Raw genomic sequence first — 27,413 nt, forward strand, 5'->3', positions numbered from 1 at the left:
ACACTTAGATTGAGCTGATCGAAACAGCGCGTTCAGTGACTCACTTTCTTCCCACTTTAAAACAGAAATAACGCAAGTTCAGACTGAATGGTTTGACAAAGTGAAGGAACTGTTTATTAGAATGTATTTTGAAGGCTAAACAATTCGGACAAGTCTTGATTGCAAGTTCAGCAAAGGTTAGCTTTTTCCATTTTAATTTGATACTTGTGTTTTATAATTTAATTGGTTACAATCTTTGTCTCGGAAAAAAAAATTATTCTCATTCTAAATGTTTACGTGTAGCAGACTAAGACTAAGACTGCTTTATTGATCCTTACGGAAATTTGTTGTGATTACAAGGACTCGTTTCTCATATAAAGACAACACAACAGAAAAATACACATAAATACAACAGACAACATAAAGAGTTCATTCAGCGACTACACACAGGTATCTTGGTGCATTTCATGTTCCCTGATCAATGAGTGGCGGTGATAGAGTCTGACCGAGTGAGGTACGAACGAGTTTTTGTACCGCTCCGTTCTTGTTTTGATTGACAGCAGTCGCCCACTTCGCGACGACCTGGCGTAGTTCTGATGGAGCGGGTGGCCGTTGTCTTCCAAGATTTTTTCGATTTTTCTTAGGCACGTTTGTTCAAAAAGTTCCTTTAAATGTGGTAATGTTGTGAGTGTAATTTTTGATGCTTTTTTAATGATATTTTCTAGACGTTGCAACAGAGTCGTGATATCGGCTGCGGCTCTAACATGAACGATCAGAATTTATTTGTTATCGAAAGTAATTCCCAAATAAAATTTTTAATTAATACATTTAAAGAAATAACATCTTGGAGGGGAGGGTCACTAATTTCATTGGTGTTAAAAAAACAACAACTTATAATTAAGACAATTAATATATCATATTCAGTGGCGTAACTAGGGATTTGAGGCCCGGTGGAGGCTTGACCTTTTTAGGGGCCCCTGCATATTTTGACACTCGACATCATGGCATGAGAAAATGTACTAAATGTCTAAATACCAATTGGTACAGTATATATGCAAATTAAAAAAAATATTTAGTAAGACTCTTCTAATGAACAATACCATTGTTTATTGGCGATATAATGCACCAGTGACAAATCTCAATTCATATCGCCTCACGTCTGTCCAGCAAAGCATCTATAACATCATCTCTAGATCAATGCTGTTCTGTGTAGCAAGATTACGTGGCAGTGGCGTAATATTTTATGGAAAAAAATTTAGGATATTCATTTGGGAGCCCCTTTCAAGTGGGGACCCCGAGAGACTGTCGAATTAAGAATTTAAGTCCGCGACCAATTACATTTTTCATTAAATATAGTTTAGCTGCGTTTGCCTATAGATTATTTATTCATAGAGATAAGCGTCTACCTCGATCGATGTTTGAATTTTTGTAATACATATATAACACTAGATCTAGATCTACCTAGTTTACTTAAATCCGTTTTCTGCTTATTGGGGGTGGGTGGGGTAAAGATAAACCAGTAACTAAAAGAACCTGACTACACAGCGCTTTGATAACGAAACAAATATTATTATTATTGACAGAGTGACTCGGTGAATGGAAGAAGGCTCGTTACGTTTCAGTTGGGTGGTAGATAAGATTAGATAATTTTATAGGTCCAAACAAATGTAAATTCAGATTGACTGCAATAGTTCATCTTAGTATTACTACTATCACAAAGACAATATAGTTGCAAACACGAACAACAGGATGGCTGCCTGATCGTGCGGTTTGCACGCTGGACTGTCGTTCAGATTTATCGATGGTCCCGGGTTCAAACCCTGCCCGCTCCCATCCCCCGTCGTCCTGCGGGAGGTTTGGACTAGGAAGTAATTATCTTCAACTCTGAAGGAACATCCGAAACATGTCAAACACTTTACAGCAAACATGTTACTACAACCAGTGTTTTACAAATTAGGCTTCTATGTACTTTTCGATGACGACAAGTGACCTTGAAGCACCCCGAATGAAAGTGGAATAAAGTTTTACAAACTGTTCTAGTCAGATCATATTCAAGTTAGGTTGATGTTTAACACTTAAATTTTTTAAATTTGCATTCCTAATCAGATCCACAATTATAATTAACGCCATCTAAATTACTTTGCTACTCAACTATGTTATGACAAAATACGTTATCTTACTTCAAAGGCCAGCTTAGGCGCTAATTTGCTTTAACTGACATAGAAGAGAGCACCTGGTTGCATGCGGCTTCAGAACGAGACGGCTGGAGGTCACTTACAAAGGCCGCGGGACACACATTTGAGACCAAACGAAAATCCTCAGCCGAGGACAGACGTAGATGGCGAAAAGAAAATCTTAATCGACCACCGGCAAAATCTGTAGGTCACAGCTGGAGCTGAGTAGCCACTGGAAATACTGCATTCCTCATTAATCTTCGGACTCGAAGGCAATCTTTATTATTCTCTCACTAAAGTCATTAGTGTCTAGCAAAGTTGCAGCAATCTCCTCCGAGATGAGATCCATTATGGGTTGGAGAGGTATCGCCAAAATCCTATGTCACTGGGAAGGAAAGCGCTCGTGGGGGGGGGGGGGTGTCAACACAAGCGTCACAAAGACACCTTTAAAAGCTTCTACAAAGAATGGATTACAGCGCCTTGAGCCTACATGTTTGTTTGTTAACAGCGCTTTATAAATAAAATTATTATTATTATTATTATAAAAGAACGAGTATTCATTCTCTAGCGAAACCAGGGTCGAGTTTCGTTAAAGGGAAACAAAATTCATCGTAGTCCCTTTATCAGTTTCCACTGAGGAATTTTCTGGTGATGTGGCAGGTCTGTAGAAGTACCGCCCTCTGACAGGCAACGAGAATGTTCCTAGGAATGCCAAGGGCCTTGAAGGTATCTTTTTATGATTAAAATGATTAGAAACTTTACGATGAAACACATCAGAATGAAAAAGTCACAAACATATATTGTATACTTATTGGTTCAATAAAATGTATAGAGAGTAGTGTCACGGACAGTGTGTACTGATTAACGATATTATTATTATTATCATTATTATTATTATTATTATTATTAATGGACTATCAAGACTGGTATACGCTAGCTCTTCATCACTCCTTATGGCATGAGTTTTAAGATATCTTATCGTATGAAATATAGACGTTCCTTCAAAAAGAGAGATGATTACGTCCTACGTGTGTTACTAGGTCAATCTAGTCATGCATGTTAACCAATGACTTAAATTCTGCCAAGTCACTGGTTTTCCTGGCTGACTCAGGCAACCCATTCCATGCTCTAATAGCACTAGGAAAGAAGGAGCTTTTTATACAAATTTGTCCTAGCTTATGGAACAAGGGATGTGCCTTTATCTTTGTGTCTTTGTGAAGATATGAGGCGAAGAGATCAGCCTTCATAAAAAAAAACAACAACTCAGATCTCACAAAGCAGGCATATCTGAAGCAGACCCAACCTACCCATTGTCATGTGCGTGGCCGGCTTTTTAAAGCAAGGATTGGGCTCCATGGCCATCTTCGAGTTCAAAGGAAAGAAGAAATGTGTTCATCTTGTACCAGGAAGGAGGAGCTATAGATATAATTTCCTCAACCTCAATCCAAAGAAAATGATTAGAAACTTTACGATGAAACACATCACAATGAAAAAGTCACAGACATATATTGTATACTTATTGGTTCAATAAAATGTATAGAGAGTAGTGTCACGGACAGTGTGTACTGATTAACGATAACCAATCAACAGTGAACCCCGATTTCTAACTCTTTTTTTTAAATAGTGTTTCTAAGGAACTATTCAAGAAACAAAAATATTTTTGTTCAACTCTTTCTTTTGAACATTCTTTGGATTGGCTTCATTTCTGCTAACCAGCGTATTTGTTGACACATTTACAACTTAACCTAATGGACCAGTTAAATGGACTTAGTGTGCAGTCAAGCGTGACAGCTAATTAAAATAATTAATTGTTGAGATAAATGGGTCACAATTCCAAAGTAAACAGTAGCGAGCTAATAGATCTCATTTTGAATGTTAAGCTCAAACACCCCCAAGACATTTCACATCCTTGTTTTTATAACCTTTCTTTTTTTTTTTTTGTCTTTCTTCCTTGTGCGCTGTCTGTGTCTCTTATCTCTCTAGCTATCTTTTACAATTAAAGTGGGAATGTGTGTCTCTCTATCTGTCTCTTAGAATGGGAATGTGTGTGTCTCTATCTTGAGGTCTCTTAATGTGGGAATGTGTGTCTCTCTAACTGTCTCTTAGAATGAGAATGTGTGTGTCACTCTCTCTAGCTGTGTCTTAAAGTGGGAATATGTGTCTCTCTATCTTGATGATGGGAATGTGTGTCTTTCTGTCTTTATATGAGAAAAGAGTCCTTGTAATCACAACAAATTTCCATAAGGATCAATAAAGCAGTCTAAGTCTTATCTAGCTGTCTCTATAGTTGTCACAAATTAACAGTATCCACGCAACTGAAAAAAAAAATCCCAATTACGGGACATGTAGTCCGGCTCCCCTAACGATTGTGCGATCTAGCAGTCTTTTAATGGGAATGTTTTTTTCTCTCTCTCTCTCTAGCTGTCTCCCTCTGACTATCTCTCTTGGTGTTATCTTGTTATCTCTCGCTCTCTCTCTTTAAAATCAACAATTAGAACTAGAAAGATATATAAACTAACACACACACACACACACCTACACAAATACACGCATACACTAGCACACATTAACACATGCACTTAAACACATGCACACACACACACAGTTCCCCAACACAGAAACATAACCAATGACTCCCTTTTAAACATTTCCAATAAAAGCTAATTCTAGGAAATACTGACTTCATAGAAGGCCAACAACTCTTAAAGATCAATTCTCTATAGACCATGTCATCGACATAACTCTTAGTCCGGGAAGTAACTCTATTTTCTAAAGTCTTGCTTATGAAAGATTATGTTCACAATATTTTGCGCCCATGATTAGCTCCTGGCAAAACTTTGCTATTGCGATCCGGTTTCTTTTTCTTCTTTGTTCTCACGTTTTATGTTGAAGGATTCAGACCAGTAGTTCTCAGATGAGCCGCGCAGTGGTTTCCAGATCAGTAAGTGTAAGTTAGGGCGGCGTGATGTGTTGTTCAGTGGGCAGAATAAAAGTATCGCATTATGACAGCCGGCCACAGTGGCTCACAATCCCAGCTACAGATTTTGTTAATGTACGTAAATGTACATTTATTTTATACTATATTTCGTCAATAACAGCCAATAGCATGATAGTACCAAGTTGTGCAGGTCTATACAGAACTAGGTATTATAGATTACGTTTTACTTGGCCTCTTTTATAGTAATGAAGTTCTCAAAGGATCCAATTACAATGATTCATTCCCCTGGAGACAGGAACTCTTCTGAGCGAATTGCAAAAAGACGGACTACACGAAGCTCCAAATATTGGTAAGTTGTCAATTTAATCCAGATTATTTCAGATGTTCATAGTTCATACTAATGGCTTTTTACTTCTGGCCTTTGATATTCATTTTTTTCTGATTCCACAGTGCTTAAAAATTATCCCATGGTTCAATATGTGCAGTTTATCAATACATACGTATTCTGTACACCAGATACATCCCCCAAAATTCTTCTTTTTACAGATTTTAAACAGATCTTCTCACTCTTGACCAGAAAGTCACGTGCTTGTTGACTTCTTTTTAATTTTTTAGATCGTGCACCACAAAGACAACTAAGAAAGTTTATAAGCAAAAGGAAAAAAAGATTACATTTTTAACAAGCAAAATATAAAAAAAACTAGTCGACCCACGGCATAGCATACGCCGTTATTTTGCAGGGCCGGCTTTAGGCCAATGCAACCTATGCAACCGCATTGGGCCCCGCACTTTCAAAGGACCCGCGCTAATTCTAGGTATAAATTATGAAATTAAACCATTTTGTAACTTAAAACAGAATTCCCACTGCCTCCTGATTTACCAGGATCTCCTTGAAATCTCCTGAAATTTCAAAATATGCGAAAATGTCCTGGAAATCTCCGGAAATTATTAAAATCTTTTGAAACCTCACACAAATCTCATGAAATATATAGACAAATATTGTCATTTTGGGGTGTCATTCCAAACGGCATTATGCAATTGTGTAATCTGGTGAAAGAAGCTTCTCGCGCCTCAAAGTAATGAAGAGTTACTTGAGGTCAATACTTCCTGTAGATAGATTGAAACCTTTGGTAATTCATAAGCTGATTTTCGACAGGCCAATCGTGTCATGTCAAAAGAGAGAGAGAGAGAGAGAGAGAGAGAGAGAGAGAGAGAAAGAGGAGAGAGAGAGAGAGAGAGAGAGAGAGAGAGGAGAGAGAGAGGAGAGAGAGAGGAGAGAGAAAGAGGAGAGAGAGAGGGGAGAGAGAGAGAGAGAGGAGAGAGAGAGAGGAGAGAGAGAGGGGAGAGAGAGAGGAGAGAGAGAGGAGAGAGAGGAGAGAGAGAGGGGGGAGAGAGAGAGGAGAGAGAGAGCAGAGAGAGAGAGAGGAGATAGAGAGCAGAGAGAGAGAGAGGGAGAGAGAGAGAGAGAGAGAGAGAGAAAGAGAGAAAGAGGAGAGAGAGAGAGAGAGAGGAGAGAGAGAGGAGAGAGAAAGAGGAGAGAGAGAGGGGAGAGAGAGAGAGAGAGAGGAGAGAGAGAGGGGAGAGAGAGAGCAGAGAGAGAGAGAGAGGAGAGAGAGAGGAGAGAGAGAGGGGAGAGAGAGAGGAGAGAGAGGAGAGAGAGAGAGAGGGGAGAGAGAGAGAGGAGAGAGAGAGCAGAGAGAGACAGAGGAGAGAGAGAGGAGAGAGAGGAGAGAGAGAGAGAGGGGAGAGAGAGAGGAGAGAGAGAGCAGAGAGAGAGAGGAGAGAGAGAGCAGAGAGAGAGAGAGAGAGAGAGAGAGAGAGAGAGAGAGAGAGTCAGCATTTGTTTTAGCACCCTACAAATAACGACTTTGTGAAGCAATTGTGTACAGACCTTGCGAAGTTGAAATTAAAGCCTTTCTTATTTTCAATTAAATTACGAACAAAATGTTTTAATTTGTGTTCTTCAAGGCCCAAGATTATATTCCTGCTGACCAGCGTCGCCTTCTTGTTGAGTAGTGGTTGCATAGTAGCGCTGGGGATTTTCCATCTAGCCTCTGAAAACAGTCAAAGTGAAAACAAGGAAACACCAGCGCTAAAAGTAATTCACTTTTCACTTTTATCTCTCTTTTATCGTTATCTATAATTTTTGTAAATATAAATTTGTTTGATTTAATGCCCCCCTTCTAAAAAATCATCATTTCTGGATAAGCCTTAGTTGCGAATGACCTGTGTATAATAGATATATAATGCAATTGAACAATTTATATTTAAATAAATGCAACCTTTTCAAAACTACAATTTTTATTTATAATTTTTTATAATTTTTAAAAATTCACGGACGCCCGTATTAAATATAAATGAACCCGATGACACAACAAAAATAAATTTTAAAAAATAATAATAAAAAAAAAAGTAGTCACAATAAAGTATCTGATATTGATTAAGATGACTAGATACAAGATATCTAGTCATTAACATGTGCTTTACCATAAGCAGTGTAAGGATATGAACGAATCTTGAAGTGATTCATTCTACATCCGCTTAATCAAATTAGTCCCTTCCTTCCTCATTGCGTGAAATCAGCTTCAAACAAAATATTGACTCCACACTTAACAAAGACGTTCCGATGTTGAAATAGATCGAGTCTTGTGTCAAGTGTACGCCCCATATAAGGAAACAAGTGGTGGGAAATAACCTTGTCGTTTTGAACCTTTCATCAACTCCCTCTGTCTGTCTGTCTGTCTGTCTGACTGTCTGGTAAAAAGCTTTGTACACGTTATTACACCCATTCTCTGATCACGAAACTTTTAACAATTGCCCATTGGCATAGACAAGACAGGAATAAATAAAAAAATTAACCATTTGGCCAATTAATTATTGGTAATTAATTATTTTATTTGATACCAACAAGGGGATTTAATCCTTCGGTAATCACATATTTGGCTAAATATGTATGGTTACCTAACAAAACAAGAATTAAAAAAAAACAACTATCCAATTACTCAGTTAAATATTGGTAATTAATTATTTAGTTTGAAATCAAATAATGGAAATAACTTCTACATTATTGAGAGATATAGTTGTAATTGGGGAGTTCTTCCCTTTGGATAAGCTTTGTTTTTTTTAAAGGATTTTTTTTTTTATTTTGCTTGTTATCATTTAAAATTAATAGCATACCAATACTTAGTGGCTTGCCGTCCATCTAAACAGGGGACTAGGCTAGTCTCCTAAGAGTCTCACATGATCAGTTTTTTTTTCTACATTACTTCCACAGGGTCGGATCTAAGTATGAGGATTCCCCGGGGCAGGATTTTTATGGAGGCCTTATCAATTTCGAATGTTTTAATAAAGATCTACTTATATCTAAAAGCATGCCATATTTTAGAAAGAAAGAAACAGAGTGCTTGTAAAAAAAATATAATAATATATTTTAGTGAAAGAAAAGATCCTGGGTCGACGCACTGCCATAAATCCGGAGTTACATTTATGTATTACAAGCAGGCTACAAGCGGACATATCTTAACTCTTTCTCTCCGTAATTATTTTCCACGTTCCAATGAAATTATTAATTTTGCTCATTTGTGTTTCACTACCTTGTTGTGATTAAATTTCAATAACTTTTGTGTATGTAATCAGGAAATGTTGTATTATGTATATAGTTATAGAAGAATGCATGCTCTTTTTGTATAACACAAATTAAAGTTTGTAAAACCAAAAATTAATTTAATGGGGGTCAAATCAACGTTGGTATCGTTAATTAAGAACGAAAGAGTTAACTAAGACAGTGTTACCAAGATTACGATACTGTCGTTAACATTGCGTAAACAAAAATAATTTCAATGTATGAAAAAAAAAAGTATAAGTTGCTGACCCGTCGAATTTGGATATGTTTTATATGTATTGTGGGAGCCCCTCTTTTGTGAAAGTCCTGGGGTAGTAGCCCCGTCTACCCTCCCCACAGCCCAGTCCTGACTTCAACATGAAGTGTTTGAGAACTAAGGAAAAAACGCGGGTGACAAATTTGCGAATCGCCGTCTTCAAACTGTAGCGAGGCCTACAGTGTACTACTCTAATACTAGGGGCACTAACTCTTTGCAGCCTCGACGCCTTATTTGCTAGTTAGATCCCTTGTCTTAATCGTTGGATTACTTGGCAGCAGGAATATTTGGTAACTTGTTCCTTTTCCTTCATCAGCACTGCTGTTAGCTTTGTATGGTCCCGTGTCCCAAGTTGTATTCGATGTATCTAAAAAAAGATCGACAAGAATTCGTGTTTTTACAAACGTTTAGCCCAGGGGTGGACAACCTACGGCGCATGCGCCAAAAGTGGCGCATTGGACAATTACAAGTGGCGCATGTCACCCCGAGGAAAAAAATAATTTTATAAAAAAATTGAGTTTCACAGGTATTACGACACCCAAATTGACTGAAGTGTTTGTAAAACTTAATGGACAAAAATGAAAACACTTTGGATTTATGTAATTATTTGCGGCGTTTTTTTGTGTGTGTATATGTATGTATATTAATGAATGTGCAATCTGTGCATTACGCTGAAATCATTACATGTTACCTATTTAAGATTTTTGTTATTAGAAAAACTGATTACTATATCAACACTTTTAAACACCTTTTTGGCTTTAAGTCACTATAAGGAAAAACCAGATGATCAGACATTTGAGGAATTAAAGTCATGCCTAGGAAATCATCAATTAAAATAAAGTGAACTAAAGTAAACCAAGCCGCCAAAGACTGGTAGAGCTACTGGAACTGTCATCTTGCTTAGGCCTGTCAGATAGCAAACATTTTCATTTGTGAAAAAGATAAAAAACAAACTGAGGTCACGAGATTAACTATATTAGACATTTAGTAAAAGCGAAGCAATTAAAAAAATTTGCTAAAAGCTAATTTTATTAAAACTGCTAACAGTGTTCATAAATTATAATAAGCCTATAGGTCATACAGAAATAATATATAAAAATTATAACTGTAAGCTAAAAAAAAGTTATCAAAGACAGACTTAATGAGTAAAGTTAATTGTTTTTCTTATATCCCCTCTTCTACTATACACAAATATGTATAACAAACAAAATATGTAAAAAAATTACCATACTTTAAAGGACTGAAACTTGCAAAAATCTAAGTGGCGCATTAGAATCAGAAGTGAAAAATATTGGCGCATGGAACTAAAAGGTTGGCCACCCCTGGTTTGGCCTAATGATGTTCGATCATTTTGATGTCAAATAAGCAATATGAAGTTGGATTGAACACAAACAAGAATAAAAATAATGGAAGAGAAATCTGTTCCACTCTATTTCAACTAAGCAACCCTGCCATTGTTTTAATATCGTCATGTATCAACAAAAGCGTTGTCATGGTGAAAGTGCAGAAAGAGAAAAAAACATATCTGAAAAAAAAACAACAAAAAAACAACAACAACAACAACAACGACCCTTAGAGATGAGTTTGAAAGCAAGTCTGTGTATACAAGAAAACAATATGACCATTAGGTCTTCCTTGTACTTTTGTTTTGTTTAGTTTTTCTTACTTTTTCTTTTTACTTTAGAGTCTAAGAGAATTAGACGAGCATCTAATCTAGATCTACCGTCTAGACTTCTGATCAAGATCTACCGTCTAGACTTCTGATCAAGATCTACCGTCTAGACTTCTGATCTAGATCTACCGTCTAGACTTCTGATCAAGATCTACCGTCTAGACTTCTGATCAAGATCTACCGTCTAGACTTCTGATCAAGATCTACCGTCTAGACTTCTGATCAAGATCTACCGTCTAGACTTCTGATCAAGATCTACCGTCTAGACTTCTGATCAAGATCTACCGTCTAGACTTCTGATCTAGATCTACCGTCTAGACTTCTGATCAAGATCTACCGTCTAGACTTCTGATCAAGATCTACCGTCTAGACTTCTGATCAAGATCTACCGTCTAGACTTCTGATCAAGATCTACCGTCTAGACTTCTGATCAAGATCTACCGTCTAGACTTCTGATCAAGATCTACCGTCTAGACTTCTGATCAAGATCTACCGTCTAGACTTCTGATCAAGATCTACCGTCTAGACTTCTGATCAAGATCTACCGTCTAGACTTCTGATCAAGATCTACCGTCTAGACTTCTGATCAAGATCTACCGTCTAGACTTCTGATCAAGATCTACCGTCTAGACTTCTGATCAAGATCTACCGTCTAGACTTCTGATCAAGATCTACCGTCTAGACTTCTGATCAAGATCTACCGTCTAGACTTCTGATCAAGATCTACCGTCTAGACTTCTGATCTAGATCTACCGTCTAGACTTCTGATCAAGATCTACCGTCTAGACTTCTGATCAAGATCTACCGTCTAGACTTCTGATCAAGATCTACCGTCTAGACTTCTGATCAAGATCTACCGTCTAGACTTCTGATCTAGATCTACCGTCTAGACTTCTGATCAAGATCTACCGTCTAGACTTCTGATCAAGATCTACCGTCTAGACTTCTGATCAAGATCTACCGTCTAGACTTCTGATCAAGATCTACCGTCTAGACTTCTGATCAAGATCTACCGTCTAGACTTCTGATCAAGATCTACCGTCTAGACTTCTGATCTAGATCTATATAGATTTCAGTATAGTAGTAGAAGAGTCTTTATATAGTATTTTAATTATAGGCAAAGATCTGTATGTACTATGTCTGATCTATTTTGTGGAATGTTGCTGTTTTTAATTGTTTAAATAGAGTCCGTCCTTATAATCACAACAAATATCCAATAAGGATCAATAAAGCAGTCTTGTCTTATTTGTTATCTTATAATTTACTAGATATGTTGCGATTCTTAATTACATAGGATGCCTGACAGCCATAAAAATAATTATAATTACTGCATAAAATATAGATCTTATCTAAATCTAGATCAATACAGCACAGTTAAAAATACAGAGCAGGCCCAATGATAGGTCTACATGCTTTATAAGATTGTGATAACACTAAAACATTACAATTTCTCGCTGAGAAGCAAAATGAAAACAATATTTCTACCATGTTTACTGGACGTGTAGATGAGAATCCCTCCCAAATAGGCCTAGCGTAAGCTTATAACAAGTCTTATAACAACTCACTCCGTCTCTCAGTCAGTCCGTCTGGATGGAATCTAGTACACGTTATTTCTCCCACTTCCCATTCTCGGATCAAGCTGAAACTTTGTAGAATTTCTCAGTGTTGATGACAACACATAAATCAATCAAAAAATCAACTAGCTTAATTAGTCGTAATTAGTCATTTTTTATATAGAAAATAAACTAACCTTATAACAGTTCTTTATTGTGAATGATACGAACATTTTTTTATGTGACAGTTTCGTCTATTATCATTTTAAAATAACTTATTCTCTAAAAAAAAATTTCCGTCAAGAAATGTAAGGGAAGTCTATCCCTACCACCTTCAACCAGTCGAATGCGCAACTTTGTACACCCATTAGAATTCATGATCAGTTTTAATTCAATATCACACCACAGGACAGCTCTCCTCGGGACATCACACCACAGGACAGCTCTTCTCGGTACATCACTCCACAGGACAGCTCTCCACAGGACATCACTCCACAGGACAGCTCTCCTCGGTACATCACTTCACAGGACGACCAAGTTAAGAACAGTGATAGAAGTTGTGAACAAGGAGACGTGACATGTCTGTCCGATAGCTCGGTAATCTGGGCATGTGTTTGCCTGATAGCTCGGTAATCTAGGCATGTCACTAGTTATAAGTTTGCATGAGAGCTCGGTAATCTAGGCATGTCACTAGACCTAAGCTTGCATTATAGCTCGGTAAACAATTTAGGCATGTCACTAGACCTAAGTTTGCATGATAGCTCGGTAAACAATCTAGGCATGTCACTAGACCTAAGTTTGCATGATAGCTCGGTAAACAATTTAGGCATGTCACTTGAAAAATGTCTGCCTGATAGTTCTGTAATCTAATACATGTGTCTGCCTGACAGCTCGGTTATCTTTGTCTGCCAAATAACTCAGCTATCTAGGAACATCACTATACCTGTGTCTGCCTATTAACTCAGCTATCTAGGAACATCACTATACCTGTGTCTGCCTATTAACTCAGCTATCTAGGAACATCACTATACCTGTGTCTGCCTATTAACTCAGCTATCTAGGAACATCACTATACCTGTGTCTGCTTATTAACTCAGCTATCTAGGAACATCATTTTACCTGTGTCTGCCTATTAACTCAGCTATCTAGGAACATCACTATACCTGTGTCTGCCTATTAACTCAGCTATCTAGGAACATCACTATACCTGTGTCTGCCTATTAACTCAGTAAACTAGACATGACACTAGACCTATGTTGACATTAATTTAAAATAAAAGACTATGTTGGTTAAAAAAAAAAAAAAGAAGCAGTTCATACTGGTGTTAGACTTTTGGTTTAATATAACACTAAGGTAGCACCCTGATCGTGCGGTAAGCGCGCTTGTCTGTCGTTCGGTCGTCTCTATGTTCCTGGGTTCTTACGCTGTACGCTGACTGCGGGAGTTTCGGACTAAAATGTAGATTACCTTTAATTTTGAAGGAACATCCGTTCATTTGGATAGCGTTTGATGACTCTAAACTAGATACCAGTGAAGAAACAATGCTATATGACAGTGAAGACACAACTTGTTGGCAAGGCAACGCTTCATCTAACCTGTTGCGCAGTCTAGAAACCCCATCATAAAAAGGGCATCAAAAATTACACTCACAACATTTCCATATTTAAAGGAACTTTTTGAACAAAAGTGTCTAATGAAAATCGAAAAAATCTTGGAAGACAACGGCCACCCGCTCCATCAGAACTATATTAGGTCGTCGCAATTTGGGCGACTACTGTCAATCAAAACAAAAACAGAACGGTACAAAAACTCGTTCGTACCTCACTCGGTCAGACTATATCAACGCCACTCGTTGATCAGGAAACATGAAAAGGACTAAGATGCTTGTGTGTAGTCGCTGAATGAACTGTTGTGTTTGTTCTATTTATGTGTATGTTTCTGTTGTGTTGTTTTTATATGAGAAAAGAGTCCTTGTAATCACAACAAATTTCCATAAGGATTAATAAAGCAGTCTTAGTCTAAGGGAGGAGCTAAGGAAATAATTCGATAGAGCGAGATTTAGAGATTTAGTTTGGAGATGTAGCTTGAAGTAACAAGTCGTATATTTTATTAGTTGTAAAATTAAATCTAGTATTAATTTGAATCTATTTGTTATTGAGCTTGAAAGGAGATATTCATTTTTTAAAACAGCGTTATTTTGTATATTCTGTACATTACAGTGATTCCCAGTTATTGAACTAAAGTTATGTATTTGAATTAAAAGGATCTTCGTTTACTGATAAGACATATTTAGCCCTAGAGATATACCTACAGAATCCCCGGCACGTCACAGTAACATCTGACATGAACAACAAAAGAGCACTGTGACAGTAAGCATTGTGTAATGCTTCTGAAGTTGTTTTTGTGTGCGCACATCTCTTTCTCCAGTCTATCCCATTTCCCAGATTTCTAGGGGAACTTCATTTTAATAAAAAATTGTATTTCAAACAACCTAAAAATGTATTGCTCATATTTGATAAAAAAGGGAGTTTTTGTGTACACTTCTTATTAAAGTTTGAAGAGTGCAGAAATGTCGCGCGGCATTGTTTAAGCAATGAATGCTTTTTTTTTTTAATTTTCCACAGAAAACATATTTGCCAATAACTAATGATTATGGAGAAACTGGTACGTCAAATAATGCCTACAACTTAGATATATATTTATAGATAGTGAATAAAATAGCAGTTTTGTAGAATATATAAATCACATTTCTTATTGCATATGCTAGAACTAATTCGTACCAGTACTCTTTCATCACTGGTGCCATTAGAGGATGGAATGGGTTGCCAAAACATCAGCCAGGAAAACCAATGACTTAGATTTTAAGTCTCCAAATTAACATACCCGAGTAGATGAACAGACGGATACGCGAATGATCTTTTATCTTCTTCTTTGAATGAAGTTATGATATCAATAAGAGTGATCTTACTATTCAACTGTATAGAGAATAGTTTGCATTTCATTGTATTTTGTAGTCTCTCTTCAAGCTACTTCTAAATAGGATTGTCATAAGAACCTAAGGGTCCAACATAATTGAATAATTTATATATTATACTTCAGTGTCTTTTGTATCTATTGTTTTGGTCGCGCAAAGTCACACAGGAATCTATATTTTAGGTCTTTCTCTTTGTATTCATTCAATTGTTTCATTCACTATTTTCCTTACAGATATTCAAATGCCAACTAGGAATGTTTCGGCTCATCTCAAGTATTACATAGAGGATAACAAAGGTAAAAAAAATTGATATTTATTTCACATAATGGCAAACATGGCAAACGAATGAATTGGAATGTGTGTTGTGTCTCCTTCATTGATCACTTCAGTTTGGAATGTGTGTTGTGTCTCCTTCATTGATCACTTCAGTTTGGAATGTGTGTTGTGTCTCCTTCATTGATCACTTCAGTTTGGAATGTGTGTTGTGTCTCCTTCATTGATCACTTCAGTTTGGAATGTGTGTTGTGTCTCCTTCATTGATCACTTCAGTTTGGAATGTGTCTTGTGTCTCCTTCATTGATCACTTCAGTTTGGAATGTGTGTTGTGTCTCCTTCATTGATCACTTCAGTTTGGAATGTGTGTTGTGTCTCCTTCATTGATCACTTCAGTTTGGAATGTGTGTTGTGTCTCCTTCATTGATCACTTCAGTTTGGAATGTGTGTTGTGTCTCCTTCATTGATCACTTCAGTTTGGAATGTGTCTTGTGTCTCCTTCATTGATCACTTCAGTTTGGAATGTGTGTTGTGTCTCCTTCATTGATCACTTCAGTTTGGAATGTGTGTTGTGTCTCCTTCATTGATCACTTCAGTTTGGAATGTGTGTTGTGTCTCCTTCATTGATCACTTCAGTTTGGAATGTGTCTTGTGTCTCCTTCATTGATCACTTCAGTTTGGAATGTGTCTTGTGTCTCCTTCATTGATCACTTCAGTTTGGAATGTGTCTTGTGTCTCCTTCATTGATCACTTCAGTTTGGAATGTGTCTTGTGTCTCCTTCATTGATCACTTCAGTTTGGAATGTGTCTTGTGTCTCCTTCATTGATCACTTCAGTTTGGAATGTGTCTTGTGTCTCCTTCATTGATCACTTCAGTTTGGAATGTGTGTTGTGTCTCCTTCATTGATCACTTCAGTTTGGAATGTGTCTTGTGTCTCCTTCATTGATCACTTCAGTTTGGAATGTGTCTTGTGTCTCCTTCATTGATCACTTCAACTCTACGTTCTCTCTTTGTGTTTCTCCTTGCACCGTAACATTTCAAATCATTTGTTTGTAGCTGCCTCTCTATAAAGTTAAAAAAAAGGGGGGGGTCTCTTTCTCTATTGGTACATATTTTTAAAACAAAATCATACATTTCTGTTTGTTTCTAAGGACGAATTTATGGGCATTTATGTTTCTATATTGTGAACTAACACACCTAAGATCTTATTTTGATATCATGTAAATGTCAAATGTATAGTGTTAAGACCTCTGCGCGGTGTTGATTCTTGACAATCTGTCTAGTGTAGATCTAACTGTAGGTAACGCTGAACTCAACACTTCAGTAACACCGGCGAAAGGCCGAAACAATCAAATATGTAGTCGACGCTGATATGTTGTTCTAACAATACGTTTAATACTCAAAAGGGAATCGTCCGATGTCAATAATGTCGTACTCAAGTCTACTACTTTACAATAAGCGTCCTCCTTCTAGCGTCGTTTAGAGCGTTCTTCTTTTTAAAAGATCTGTCACGTCACTTGTCGCTAATTAAAACTTTACCCTATTCCCGAAACAAATAACTAATTCCTAACTACTTCCTAATCATGTCATAACAACTCCTCCCCCTCCCGCTAAAAAAAATTGCCTGTCAATTTTTTAATCTACTGTCTTAGTCTTACAATGTGCAAGGGCCAAAATGTAGGGAAACATAAAAGACAACACAACTTGAGTCTTGATTGCGATTTCAACTTCTCTTTCTGTGTCCACAATCAAGTTCCTCTGAACACATATTTCCCTCAAGTGTCACTAACTGATACTGTCCAATGTGATGTGCCATAGGTGACCGCAGACATAGTTCGTTTGCTCTGACACTATAGGTGTGTCTATACTTCATCACATCACGTTCCAGAGGTTACACCGCTTTCCCTCACACGTCAGGACAGACAATTTACCTAATATGACAAATTGACATTTATCAATGCTCGTTCTCCCACTATACACCTAACGTTCTTTCGGGCATCTACAAGTGTATTTTATTTCCTCTCTCCACTTACTTGTCCCCACACGACCTAACTCTTTACTGATGTATGATCATGATCAAATACAAAGAATAACTTATAAAACTTACTTTTCCTTGATGTAACTACATCGTCGCCTTATAAATGCCCTTTCTATTCATACACACATACATGCAATGCATACATAATTAACATGAGTCAATCTAATGATAACCAAATTACATGTATATTATAACATAAATATACTATTCAAAGATACATTAAACAACCTAATACCCATCTAGTTATGACTACTAGTTAAGTCAATTAATTAAGAATAAGCAATTAAATAAAATCCAACTTATTTACACACTACAGTCTCATAGTGCTATGTTTCACAGGCTATCTACACGACTCATACATTTGTTCTCTCCAACTGGAGTTAACATCTCTTCTTACACCACTATAGCCCGCTTGTGGCCTTCTACCTCGGTATGACTTGCGATTACCGCTACCATAGTCATCTCTTCTACCATCACTGTCGGATACAGACCTGTGCCTCCTATCCGAACTCGCAATCTTCTGTTTAGACTGTTCTGCCTTACTCCAACAGTCTTTAGCGATGTGCCCATGTTTATGGCAGTTAAAACAAATTCTGTCATTTCTAGGTTTATTTCGCCTCATGTTGCCATACCTGCTTTTCCAACTTTTAACCTGTTTGTCAGAAGCGGCTCTGACACCTGCTACATTTCCAAGTAAAACATCTCTAGACAACCTTGGCATGGCTACCCCTTCGCAATACCCTGTGTACAATGGAGATCGAAGGAACACTTTGCATGCTTCGAACCTCTTAACTGCGCCGTCTGCCAATCTGACTGATTTGGTATAGCCTAAATAATCCTTAGATTTAACTAATCCCCCTCGAACTGCGAGTGTACTGCTAGCTGTGTCCCGGATCACATTTACCTGTTTATTATTTATCATGCCTGGATATAGTTTAAATCTATCTTCCCCACAATCAACGTAATTAATTTCTTCATCTGGTTCACTATGTCCACTATCACGATCCCTGTCTTGGATGCTCCTTACAAAATTAACCCTTTCCGGTGGCCGATTATCCCTCTCTTGTCTACGGTTTCCTTGATTACCTCTCCTATCACTAGTGCCACTATTACCCTGTGCATTTCTATTGCCAGCTCCATTCCCTCTATGTTTCTTACATTGGTATGCCATGTGTCCCTTTTCCTGACAGTTAAAACATGTAACATCCCTAAGGTTTCTATCACCCGCTTTAGGTCTATCTATTCTCCTATCATAACTTTCCCTGCCATTGTTTTCATTTTCCCAGGATCTATCCTTTATGCCATCATAACTATCCCCACCATTGTTCCCACGTTCCCTGGACCTATCATTTCTCCTACCATAATCCCTATCACTAACATAATTTCTCTTTACATAATTTACCAGGTCAATAACTTTTTTGTGGTCTCTAACTGAAAGTGGGTTGTTTGGGTAAGCATTCTTAAAGATCCTAATGATTTCTACCAAGTCTTCAATTACCTTAGGGTTTCTTTCTTTTACAAAGGACTGTAGCGGAGGGTCGCACTTATTGATAAAATTATCAATCAGAATGAAGTTCTTCAACCCCTCGTAGGTGTTCTCTACATTCTCGAATGCGAGCCATTTAGTGAAGAAGTCTTTCTCTGAGTTGATAGTTGTTTGTGGATCAACTTGGCTGGATGGGGTGTTTTCGTAATACTTCTTTCGGAATGTTTCCGCGTTGTGCCCGTATGCGTTTAGCAGTTCCTTCTTTAGCACCTGATAGCTGTTTTGCATGGAGTGGTCATGGTTTTGGCAAATCGTGAGGGCTTTCCCATGTACGAAGTCCAACAAGATTTCGGACCACTCCTTCTCCTGAACATTAAACTTTGCAAGTTTTATTTCAAAGCGTTTCAGATAGTCGCCGATGTCGTCCTTGTCTTCCGCAAAAGGTTGGATTTTCTTCTTCATCCATGCGGCGCTACTATGGCTTTCTATGTTGGCACTATTGTTGCTGTTTCCTTCGGTGGGCCCACTTACACCAGCTTCTATCCTAATCTGTTCTACTTGAATTCTCACTTTTCTGTCCGCCTCTTCTTTTTTCTCCCTCTCTACCCGTTCCGCCTCTCTAACCTTTTCCCTTTCCAATTTTTCTGCCTCTCTAACCTTTTCCCGCTCTATGCGATCTGCTTCTTCTTTTTCCTTTTCTCTGCCTCTAGCTTTCTCTCTCTCCACGCGTTCTGCTTCTCTACTTCTTTCCTTCTCCAAGCGCTCTGCTTCTGCCGCCACCATCTGCTGTACATAAGCAGTTAGTTCTTTGCCGCGCAGTTCTAGTTCTGTCTTAGCTTCATGAATTAGCTTTTTCCTAAATTCTTCCAGGTCGTAACCTGAAGTAGCTGCCATATTACCTTTGTTACTTTACCTCGCTTTTTATTTAAATTATCTTACACACAGGCCTAATAGCGTCTATTACCTATGTTCTATAAATCAAATTACCTTTTGAGCGTAACCTCGCTCCGCGGCTACCTAATACCTCTTGATTCAAATAAATTAAATTCGTCACTCTACCCTTGGCGTCTAAACTACCAAATCCGACTTATAATAACTTCTGTACTCTCCAAGATACACTTAGTATCCTTGGTACCAGTGTGTAGGCTACACTCTGACCCGACTGAATACGCTGTGCGACACACGCACACTCAGCCGACTACGTGTTACTCACACGAGTCGCCGGTAAATAGACCAACCTGTCTATTTACAAATACTAAAATTACAAATGGGCAATCAGGCTTCACCTCGATTATCCCTCAGATCTAGTCTAGATTACGCTAGATCGTAGTTACTTCTTACCTGCTTTCACAGCCAGGAGTGTATATAACTTACTCATACCAATAAACTATGAAATTAAACCTAAATACGATAAACACCAAACTATAGCTCTATTTCTAATGAATGAGACTTTCGTCTGACAGTAAGACTTAAGACAGGAGTATTGCAAACAATTAATACATGACGTTACTAAAAATGATTAACTAAATGATTCACATTCACATACAGGACAAATTAACAGCTAAACGTATATCTGGACCTCTTGCTAGATTACACCTAATTTTAAGGATATCCCCAATCCACCACGATTTAACCTGGTAGTGATAATCTAGCGAGTGGTCACTTCCCTACAGACTCTAATTATTCTAAGGAGAAAGTAGTTAAATAACACTTGACTTATCTGTCTAAGAAGCGGCGATAACTCCACGGTCAGTCTCGGGTCCACTCTTCCTACGCTAATGTCTGTCCCGGCGGCAAGGCTCACGGCGATGTCTTCCCTAGCGGTGAGATAAAGACAGCGAACGTTTCGGCTCTCCAAGGTCCTTCGGTACTGGTCTGCAACGGCTCCGGTTCTTCGGTGGTACGGCGTCTGGTTCTGGTTCACGGTGATCTGTCGTCTGGCTCCGGTTCGTCGGTGACGTAGAGTCTGGTTCCGGTTGCTGGTTCCAAGGCAGGTACGGTGGTTCCTGGTGGTCGTCTGTCCCAAGTGAAACTGGAACGGTCCAACAGTTGACACAGCGACAAAGTCAAAGTCCAGTGCTAAAATACCGGCTATCTGGCTATCTAACGTGTAGCACAGATTCAGCCGAGACGTAGATCAAATTAGCACTACTGTACTTAAGTGCCGTAGGCAGTAAGATGGTTCCTACGTCACAAGTTCTTTGGCGTGACCTCAACGGTCGATCTTGGCCTTGCAGAGGTGACCTTCACGTTCGTTCTCAAGATGCCGGGCAGGCGATATCTCTTCAGTACGGCTTCGACAGGACGGTTTTCTTCCCTTCAGCAAACTGTAGCCTTCTCGATACCGAACTACAGGCTTCAATACGATGCCCCAACGTATGGGCGTTTAGAAATTACAAATGTAGATCTAGATCTATATTTCGTTACCTCCTAGGTCTACGAGTCCAGGATCTCACTGGCTTTCCTTCGCCGACGTGGCTGTATAACCAGGGTCTAGCTGCAGACTAGGCCGATGACGTAACTTCTGCCTCCTCCTAACAGAGGGCTTCTATCCTTCTGAACGTTGATGCCAGTGAGCTCCGAGTCAGGTGTCGCCACGTTGTTAAGACCTCTGCGCGGTGTTGATTCTTGACAATCTGTCTAGTGTAGATCTAACTGTAGGTAACGCTGAACTCAACACTTCAGTAACACCGGCGAAAGGCCGAAACAATCAAATATGTAGTCGACGCTGATATGTTGTTCTAACAATACGTTTAATACTCAAAAGGGAATCGTCCGATGTCAATAATGTCGTACTCAAGTCTACTACTTTACAATAAGCGTCCTCCTTCTAGCGTCGTTTAGAGCGTTCTTCTTTTTAAAAGATCTGTCACGTCACTTGTCGCTAATTAAAACTTTACCCTATTCCTGAAACAAATAACTAATTCCTAACTACTTCCTAATCATGTCATAACAATAGACATTAGCAAAGCCCTTTTGAGTGGCTATTTGATATACTACCGTGACTACGATTACTAAATAACAAAAATGATTTTAAGGATGAGAGAAAATATGTTGGTTTAAAAAATGGTACACGATGTTTGATTAAAATTTAGAAATTTAACAATGTATTCTACAAAATATCTTTGTCCTCTGTTTCATTTTCATGTTCAGTTAAAATTTCGTTAGACTAAAAATTTTTTTTTTGACTATAGACTAATCTCCTACTTTAATGTTTCTGAAGATGGAATGGCAAGAGGCTCAAATATAAGACTGCTGTTCAATTCTGCTGCATCAAATAACTACGTCAATGGAATACAACTGGCGGGAAACAGCGTTGTCATCCAGACAAAGGGAAGCTACTTTGTCTACAGCAACATCCTGTTTTTAACAAACAATTATAAGCGCTACGATCAATTAGCGGAGAAGGTATAATTACAAAGCTTGTATCAACTCATTCTGTCTATTTCGATAGAATTTTGTAACACCTTATTTCTCCCACTTCCCATTCTCCGATCAAGTTGAAGCTTTGCATAATTATTCATTGTCCTTAAAAATACACGAATCAATCAAAAAGATTGACCATTTTTTTTTATCAATGAGTCATAATTAATTAATTTTGTATTATAAATTAATAGAGACAGTACAAGCCAAGGGGAGATAAGCCTTGTGTAGAGAATTAGGTCGTCGTCTAAAAATTTGAAACTAACAATACATTACTATCAAACCTTTTTTTCCCCTCACCTGTCCAGCTCTTGGCTATCTCAGCATCCAATGTGTATACGCTTTAGCCTTCAAGTTCGAATATAGTCCAACAACTTTCATTTTTTAATCGCCTTTAAAAAGCCATCACGTAAAGCAGATTTCCCCCCTCCTCCTCAGCCCAACAAGCGATTGGGACCATAGCGCTTTGAGAATATTCAAAGCTTGACATGGCGTTCAGCGAAGTGCTAAAAATATTTCCAACCGCACAGATCTATTATTTTTTGGTCTCTAGAATACTCGAGATCTATTACAAATTTAATTGTTTGATTGATTCAAAATAATTGTTACGATTACTCTTAATATAAGCTTTGTTTTGTTTTAATGATTGAAACTATTCCTGGAACTAGTTGTTTGGAGTTTCCCCCAAGAATGGGCGTCCAAAGTTATAGCTTATGTTGCCTATACGTAAATCCAGTCCTGGATCACCACTAGGTTCAGCGGGTCTAGACATTCTTTGAGAGACTTAAGTTATAAGTCAGTGTTGAACAAACCTGTTTTTTTTTTTAGTATTTATTTCCAACGCAGGTGTCACGAAACGCATCATATGTATATAAACGCCAAACGACGATGGTTCATCTCATGGTTTGAATTAAGAGTTTTCCTTATGATAGGTGGGTAGCCAACAAAGGCTAACGAGTCCCTCCTTCCCGAAGCTTACTGGTTAAGGTGACAGTTACTTGCATTTGCCTCTTCTGTTAGTGATCAATAGTTCCAAATGTGAAAGAGTTAGACTCGTCGTCAGAGACTGAGACGCACACCATATGGAAGCTTTTCATAGGTAGTGGAGTGCTTATTTATACCACTTCAGGTAATGACACTAGAGTACGCCTTTCTGCCACAACGAGGCACTCGGGTGGAAACGAACGCTTGAGGAAGAGATTAGTCTAAATGAATAACAAAACAAGACTCCAGTGGGAGTGTCTAAGGGAATGCGAGAGCTTTCCCAATTGCACAGTGCGGAGTTGAAAGAGAGCTTCCACATCCGTCCCTGACGATAATCCTTGCGCCGTTCCGTAGAGGACCGTTACACTAATGGTGAGTCCTGCACGATTAGCTTGGTAAAACATAGGAAAATGGCGGGGGGTCCCGGTGTGCTCGGCCTTCGGCAATGTATTCTAGTCCATGCGCCCGGAGTGCCGGATATATCGGAAATAGCAATGTTTTACATAGGCATTGACTTGGACCTTTTCCAGACAGAACTGTTTGTTCAAGCAGGCTTACATGCCCAGAGTTCGAAGAGCCTTCGGTTCAACTCTTTTGACAATCACACGGTAATGAATACCGTTTGGGTCTGATGTGTAGTTAAATTTAAGTAGAAACGGATATTGAAATGAGGAAGTTTTTTGTTTTTTTTTAAACTTAATTATTCTTTATTTGTTAAACAGGTTTGGAAACATGTGGTCAAGTTAATCCGGGCATCATTAGGAACAGTAGAAGATTTACTGCTGGCCTACCACACTTGCTGTAATGAGTGTGAACGAGAAAGGACCACCTCCTACACGGGTATACCTAAATCTAGTGGTGCCTAATCCTTTTCAGGCTGGATCTAGGCCTACATTTCTGACTAGCGGACCACGGGCACCAACGTTAGGTTTAGCATGACCGAAACTATGATGCCTTAATATTACGGGCCCAAATTGACCTGCAGACCGTAGTTTTGGGCATTACTGCTTTTAGTTAACAAACCGATGACTTCTACATTTAGAGCGAAAAGCTATCTCATAACCTAACACCAAAGACCTATATCTTTGTTATATAGGTCTGTGTCTAACACTTATTATAACTAATAGGGCCTATTTAGACAAAGTGTTGTTTATGCCTTTTGAGAGTAATGGATCAGAGTTACTTAAAAGAAGGCCAAATGATACACTAAGCGACTACGTTGATTTACTAGAAACCAGTGATTTACAGTTAAGAATTAAAGTTTAATTAAAAAAATTATATATATTACCCAGAATAAACATATTACCCAGAATGAACATATTACCCAGAATGAACATATTACCCAGAATGAACATATTACCCGGAATGAACAGTTTTTGTCTCATGCCAACCATTGTGGATGTATCGAACAATGTAGTTTCTGCATTCTCTTGTTTTTGTGAATTCCAATGCGCTTTAATGGTACATTTTCTTTCCGTGAGACAAGGAGTATACAAGATTCCTTTGCGTAAAAGGAACAGGGTTGTCCCGGAAGGAAAACTTATAGTAAATCGAGGTAGGGTTTGCATCCATTGCCTCTCGGGGCAGAAAGGATTTTAAGTCCCAGTGTATTTAGTACAATTTACTATGGTGTTCGTCTTACTAAGGACTTAGGTCCTCCAGAACCGTTCCGCACATTGGACGGCAAGCTGTCTCCACTCCACAAAGATCTGTCACTGGCCTTGTCTGAAGCCTCCTCCCACCTGGTATCCACTGTTCTGACGTCCTCCATGATCGATGAGCCACATTTATTGATGTTTTTTCTCAATTTTGGCACATGACTTCCATGTCTCACATGCATATGTTGCTGTTGGGATGGCGATTGTGTTAAGATAATTTATTTTTTTAGCATCATAGCTGCAGAGACAAATAAGCTATATAAACACTTTCTTTCTCAGCGGGAATGTTCAATCTAAACGTCAACGACTCCCTCTACGTAGAGGTCACAAGTGAAGGCATCAGATTTGAACCTACCTTTAGTTACTTTGGTCTTACGTTGATGGAAGCTCCACCTCTAAATGACGCACACATGTGAACTTTTAACTTCATGCCTATTAAAGTGTTAGACACACTATACATTTTTCTTCACTATTTTTGTTAGCTTACGATTGGAAAATGTCAGGTTAAATGTCATGCTAAATGTCATGTTTAAATGTGGTGTAAAAGTCGTCAGTTTTGCCCCAATAAATTTCATTAACCATTTGAACCTAAAAGAAGCTGTGTGTGTGTGTGTGTTTGAATAAGTGTGTAAAATTGTGAGAGTGTGTGGATCTGTGTGTGTGTGAGATTGTATGGGTGAAAATGTGAGTGCGAGGTGTAGAGTTATGTACGTGTGAATCAGGGCATGATTATGTATGTGTATGTAGTTGACAGAATGAGAGTGTGTGTTAAGTAAGCATGTGAGTGAAAGTGTGTGTAAGTGAGAGGTGTAAATGTACAAGTGTGGAAGGCGGTGTGAAGGATGTTTGTGTGTGAAATATGTGTGTGAAATATGTGTGTGAGTTGAAATGTGTGGATGTTTGTCTGTGTGTGTGTGTGAGTGGAATTGCATGTATTCTGTGTGAGCGTGTGTGTGAAACTTTGCATGTATTCTGCGTGAGTGTGTGTGTGAAACTTTGCATGTATTCTTCGTGAGCGTGTGTGTGAAACTTTGCATTTATTCTGCGTGAGTGTGTGTGTGAAACTTTGCATGTATTCTGCGTGAGTGTGTGTGTGAAACTTTGCATGTATTCTGCGTGAGTGTGTGTGTGAAACTGTGCATGTGTCTGAAATAATTTCTTTTGTCAGAACGTTTTCTTTTTTCGTGTTGCATGTTTGGTTTAAACTTTTCAAACCTTGTGGTCTATGGGGCAGATGATGTTAAGGTCATCTGTTTCTTTGGCCAACGGTTAACGAGCAGGATGTTATGTGTCCAGCACAATGACCGACCTCCTTTGCCTTCCCCTACTTAATTCAGGTACCTATTAGAGTTGGGTGAACTCAGGGAAGCCCTAAAAGTCCCGAAATTAAAAATCCCAGTCTTCACCGAGATTCGAACCCGCATTTCTTGTATTGGCGCCTCTGAGTCCATCCACATGACACCCTCGTTAACCTTATGCCACAGAAACAGATGGCGTTTACATCATCTGCCCTATAGACCACAAGGTCTGTAAGGGGAACATTACTTTTACTTTAATGGCAGGTACCTATTAGAACTGAGTGGATTCAGAGGCGCCCCCCTCAGCCACCATCTATATATTTAAAATAATATTTATATTAAAATCTGCTAACAGACACTTTTAAAAAGCGTTTAAATAGCAGACTAATATAAAGAAGTGATTTCAACTGGTAGGACTGAATGAAGAAGATTAGTGAAAACAAACTATACACATCAAGTCAGTGATGGTCTCATCCCACGAAGAGAGCCGAACTGAAAAAAATCTAGCCCCTTTAAACACACTGACGGACACCACGTCTAAGATGAAAAGTGGAATCTCTCAACCATAAGAGTACCAGTCATTCTACAACTGAAGGCATCCAATAAAAAGTATGGAGTTATAATGTAGCCCTTGCTAACTCTAAAATATCCATAAAAAAATAATACATCCTACGCACATCAATAGAAAATACGTAACTATGTATTTTCTATACAGTCGTTTACCCCTGCAGCAGTAAATCTTTGTTTACGCCTATCTATGGATTAATCTAAGCTTGGATGTTAAATAGAGACTTAAATTCAGCAAACCCATTGATATTCCTGGCTGATTCAGGCAACCCATATGGTCTTCTTGATGGTCCCGTGTTTATACCCTGCCCGGTGCCATCGCACGTCGCCCTACGTGAGATGAACTAGGAATTAGATCTAGAGAGTTTTAGATTCTCTTCAACTCTAAAGGAACATACGAAACGTAAAACTTTTATGAACAAACCCAATCTACCAATTAAATCTAAATGTGAAGCTAGGGGCTGACACCAAGGAATGATACATACATATTGAACATAAATGGATAGCAGCAACAAGG

General features: G+C 38.4%; 1 protein-coding gene across 7 annotated transcripts; it reads left to right on the top strand.

Annotated features, from left to right (window-relative positions):
• On the top strand, positions 1–25,488 carry LOC106063191 (tumor necrosis factor-like). Of its 7 annotated transcripts, none has more exons than XM_056012502.1 (9): positions 1–176; positions 5,335–5,440; positions 7,060–7,189; positions 12,603–12,791; positions 14,819–14,858; positions 15,402–15,464; positions 22,190–22,374; positions 24,096–24,213; positions 25,311–25,488. In XM_056012502.1, exons 2-9 carry the CDS (start codon positions 5,337–5,339, stop codon positions 25,445–25,447), a joined length of 966 nt encoding a protein of 321 aa, XP_055868477.1. In that variant the 5' UTR covers positions 1–176; positions 5,335–5,336; the 3' UTR covers positions 25,448–25,488. The 7 variants fall into 7 exon arrangements, with proteins under 7 accessions (XP_055868477.1, XP_055868481.1, XP_055868478.1 ...); XM_056012506.1 differs by lacking the exon at positions 1–176 and adding an exon at positions 642–663; XM_056012503.1 differs by lacking the exon at positions 1–176 and adding an exon at positions 4,794–4,909.
• Positions 25,489–27,413: the final 1,925 nt, after the last annotated feature.

The sequence above is a fragment of the Biomphalaria glabrata genome, chromosome 15 (genome assembly GCF_947242115.1).
Source record: "Biomphalaria glabrata chromosome 15, xgBioGlab47.1, whole genome shotgun sequence".
In the NCBI taxonomy this organism is placed as follows: domain Eukaryota; kingdom Metazoa; phylum Mollusca; class Gastropoda; family Planorbidae; genus Biomphalaria; species Biomphalaria glabrata.